Source organism: Etheostoma cragini, chromosome 24, assembly GCF_013103735.1.
Source record: "Etheostoma cragini isolate CJK2018 chromosome 24, CSU_Ecrag_1.0, whole genome shotgun sequence".
Taxonomy (NCBI): Eukaryota; Metazoa; Chordata; class Actinopteri; order Perciformes; family Percidae; genus Etheostoma; species Etheostoma cragini.
Window position 1 is genome coordinate 13,105,589 of NC_048430.1, and position 3,715 is coordinate 13,109,303.

General features: G+C 45.2%; 1 protein-coding gene across 1 annotated transcript in view; it reads left to right on the forward strand.

Moving 5' to 3' along the window:
• Nucleotides 1–3,325, forward strand: part of pudp (pseudouridine 5'-phosphatase) — an 8,710-nt gene extending 5,385 nt beyond the window's left edge. Inside the window, exon 4 of the mRNA XM_034864964.1 lies at nucleotides 3,006–3,325. Coding sequence (XP_034720855.1) covers nucleotides 3,006–3,182 — 177 coding nt within the window. The 3' untranslated portion in view covers nucleotides 3,183–3,325. The remainder of the gene's footprint in view (nucleotides 1–3,005) is intronic.
• Nucleotides 3,326–3,715: the final 390 nt, after the last annotated feature.

The window sequence follows — 3,715 nt, forward strand, 5'->3', positions numbered from 1 at the left end:
AGTTACCAGACGTGTTGGTTACCTGACACGGTGTTGTAGTTACCAGACGTGTTGGTTACCTGACACGGTGTTGTAGTTTAGTAATACCTTTGTTTTTTTACCTTTAGTAATATGTTCTGTATGTCTTCAGAGGGGTCACCCTCCCAGACCTTTATTTGGGCTTTCGGGGTGTGATTTAATAAAACCTGTTGTAAAAGCAGTTCCTTCCAGCTGAGACTGTTGGCTGAAGTAAGACCTCCAAAGACTAATTCATGCATTTATTACATCTCTACTGGACTCTTTATATCTGAGATCTTCAACAGAGGGTGGGGGGTCCTCAGAGTTAGCAAAGTAGGGCCAAATTATGTTACAAAAATTCTTCAATTATCTTTTTGTAAGTACAGTTTAGTCCACAAAAATCCCCCAAACAAGTCAGGGAATAAACGTTGCTTAACTATCATAGTACAGAAAGGCCAAAAAGACTGGATAAAGTGATGAAAACACCGGGGGGGAGACAAAGTAGCAATAAAAAAGTGACAAAGAGATATTTTCCTCAAAATAACATTTTAAAGCTTCAGAAAATGCAACGAATGCCAGAGAAACTGACAAAAACTGTGAAAGTAGATCAGAAAAACACCCAAAAAGCAACACGTGTTGGAAAAGGAACCAAAACTAGGTGGGCCCAAATATTTGGTGAACCTAAACTGACATTTGGCCCGCTGGCCTGGAGTTTGATGGTGTGTGTAGTCGGGGGTCATTACTCGGTCGCTCTCTCAGCTAAGGGGGCCTTGACCTAAAAACTGTTGAAGACCCCTGGTTACATAAAGGATCGTCAGCCAGTTCAGAAACATCCCTGGATCCCTCCAGGCTGCCTGCGTGACCTTTGACATCCGAAGCCAACCCTTCTTCTTTGAGTGTGTCCATCATTAACGCGGCTTTATTCTGTATTTCTGCTCTCCACAACCAGAGCAGCGGGACTCCCGCTGCCCTAGGCTGCAGGATCATTTCGGAGATGTTGTACACAATCTGTCACTGTCGCTTATTCATCTGCAACTGCACGCATGCACGATGCACATAGGACGCGGCCGCGTCAGCTTGTTAAAGCCTCCCATCATGCACCTCAGCCCTGACCGGGATATAGGAACAGCCAGATTTGATTGCTTCTGTTGTCTTGTGCGTCTTCCTGTCACGGCTCTCCTGGGAACAAAAGCAGCAATATCCCGACGTAAAGCTCATGATCCTTCTCAATCATAAGAGACGGAGCTGGTGATGCATTATGGGAAATCCAGGCGTATGATAGCTTTTTTTTATTTGTGTAGATTACACAGCTATGTCCACCTGTTATCTCAGCTGCTGTAATCATCCCAGCGTGTGCTGTTTCCAGCCGATTCGAGGGTCACTCTTCCATCTCGCTGGGTAATTACCGTCTTTAATTGCTCCAGATTAGGGGGACTAGGAAGGGCCCTTCGTTTGGTTTCCGCTGCCATTGTTCCTCTGCTTTCAGGCTTAGTGGCATAGCAGACAAAAGCACCAAAAACATTGAAAAGAGGCATTAATAAAAAAGCTAAGGTGGAAAAATGAATGAATTGTTTAAAAAAAGCACCTAATACATAGATAAGTGACAAAAAGGACAAAGAAATGTCCAAAAGACGGAAAGACGTTAAACAAATACTGAAGAGGAAACATGGCGACAACTTAATAAAAGTCTGCGTACGTGGATCTTTAAAGATGTCTAAAACGTGAACACGTGTACATGTTGAAGCAGAGTCAAGGGTCATCCCTGCAGCTCGCCGGGTAATTACCAGCTCTCAGTGCCCCGTTGGGAACGCTCGGCGTTTCCGCCGTCATTGTTCGGCGTCCTCCAGTCTCAGGCTTAGTGACATCACAGAAGTCAGTGAGGGTTTAAGAGGCTCTTTGTTCTGCTGCAGTATTAGAGGAAAAGGAACAAAGGTCCTGCGAGCCTTTCTGTGTCTGAGATTCACTTTGTTTTGGGGCTTCTGTAGAGCTGAGGACTCGTAGTACGAGTAGTACTGCTTAAAGCTGGGATCGAGCCAATGAGAATAAGAATCCACCCATGTTAATAGGAAAGGATACAGAGAGGAGGAAGTGGCATGAACGTCTGAAGAAAACCAGTGAAAAAATGATCCAAAAATGTAAAGAAAGGTGGAATAAAGGTTGACAAAGACTGGCAGAAAAAAAGCCAAAAACATTAAAAAAGTGATTAAAGAGTTGAAAAATGCAAATGTCTTAAAGATTTAGAAAAGCATTTAAAAAAGCGTTAAACAAAGCATTTAAAAAGGCATTTAACAAAGCGTAGACGGTCTGTTTCCCCCCCTTAAAGCAGCCTTCTAATTGCCCCCGCCTCTCTCGTTTTAAAGTGTTGAACAGTTGGTATAATCTGTTCCTCTTATTGGATCCCAAAAACTGATTAACCCCGCGCTGGCGGTTCAGCCGGATCCATTTAGCGCAGCTGTTGGAGTGTCCTTGTTGAACATGTGCACAGTTAAGTATTTCCAACGCTAATTAGCCGCTGTTTTCCATATTTCCACCCGGCCCGGCATGGCACAGAGACTCACTTCTGGCTCATACTGTCGTCCTTCTCCCAGTTCCCCAAATAGAGAGAGAGAGAGATAGTAGCGGACAGGATTCAGTGCAGCACCGACTTTAAAAGAAAAGAAAATGGGTAAATGGTTAGCGGTGCAGAGGGCTCAGAGAGAGAGCTCTACAGTCTTCATATTAAACATAATTTTGGAATGTGTAGGAATGTAGAGATCTTTAAAAGACTTATTATTGTTGGAATAAATGTCCATACACAAGTAGTTCTGTATATCTTGTCGTTTGATTTCCTCACTCTCCATTTTGAAGCTGAACAGCCAATCAGATGAATTGGTTCTGTTCTGCCGACAGCAGGAGACGGGGCTCGGACTAGGGTCGGCCCGGCCCGGCCCGGCCTTGGTGGGGCGGGACCCTCTACAGTCTCACAGGATAACACCCCTTTGTTTCTCTCTCCTCTGTCCTTGGCCCAGTGCCTAGTGTTCGAAGACGCTCCCAACGGCGTGAGGGCGGCGCTGGCGGCCGGGATGCAGGTCGTGATGATTCCCGACGACAACATGGACCCGGGTCTTACCCAGGAGGCCACGCTGCGACTCCGGAGCATGGAAGCGTTTGAGCCGCAGCTCTTTGGCCTGCCGGCGTTCGACTGAGCCGGAAAACCTAAAACCTGACATTTTAGAGACCATGTAACTAATCCATTCATCCTGAAATAACCCACGCATGGATCCAGGGGGAAATATTCGGCAGTGTTAGGGGAACTTTAGTTTGGGACCACCAGGGGGCAGCGTGGATACATAAACCCTCCTGTTTCAATCTCTTCGTTCATTGGATCGTGGGTGTTTTATTTTATGGCGTTATGACCACTGGTGATAATGGAACTATGTTAAAATAAGGTCCAAAAACGTGAACCAATGTCAAAACAGTACTGACAAAAAGTGTAAATGTTGACCCTGGAGGATGACACAAGGGTTAAGTGGCCCTGCAGTCTGCTTTCATCTCTACTAGAAAGGCAGCTGAAGCTAGATCTATCTCTATTCTATAGATATATATCTAGCTATCATTCATTCAAGATGCTACCACAAAGCAAAAAAAGAGTCTGGAGTTAGAACGGAAGTACAGAGAGTTGTTTCTATGGAGATGATTAACCGTCTTGTTGCAGTGGGATCTGGAAAACGTGCCCCCC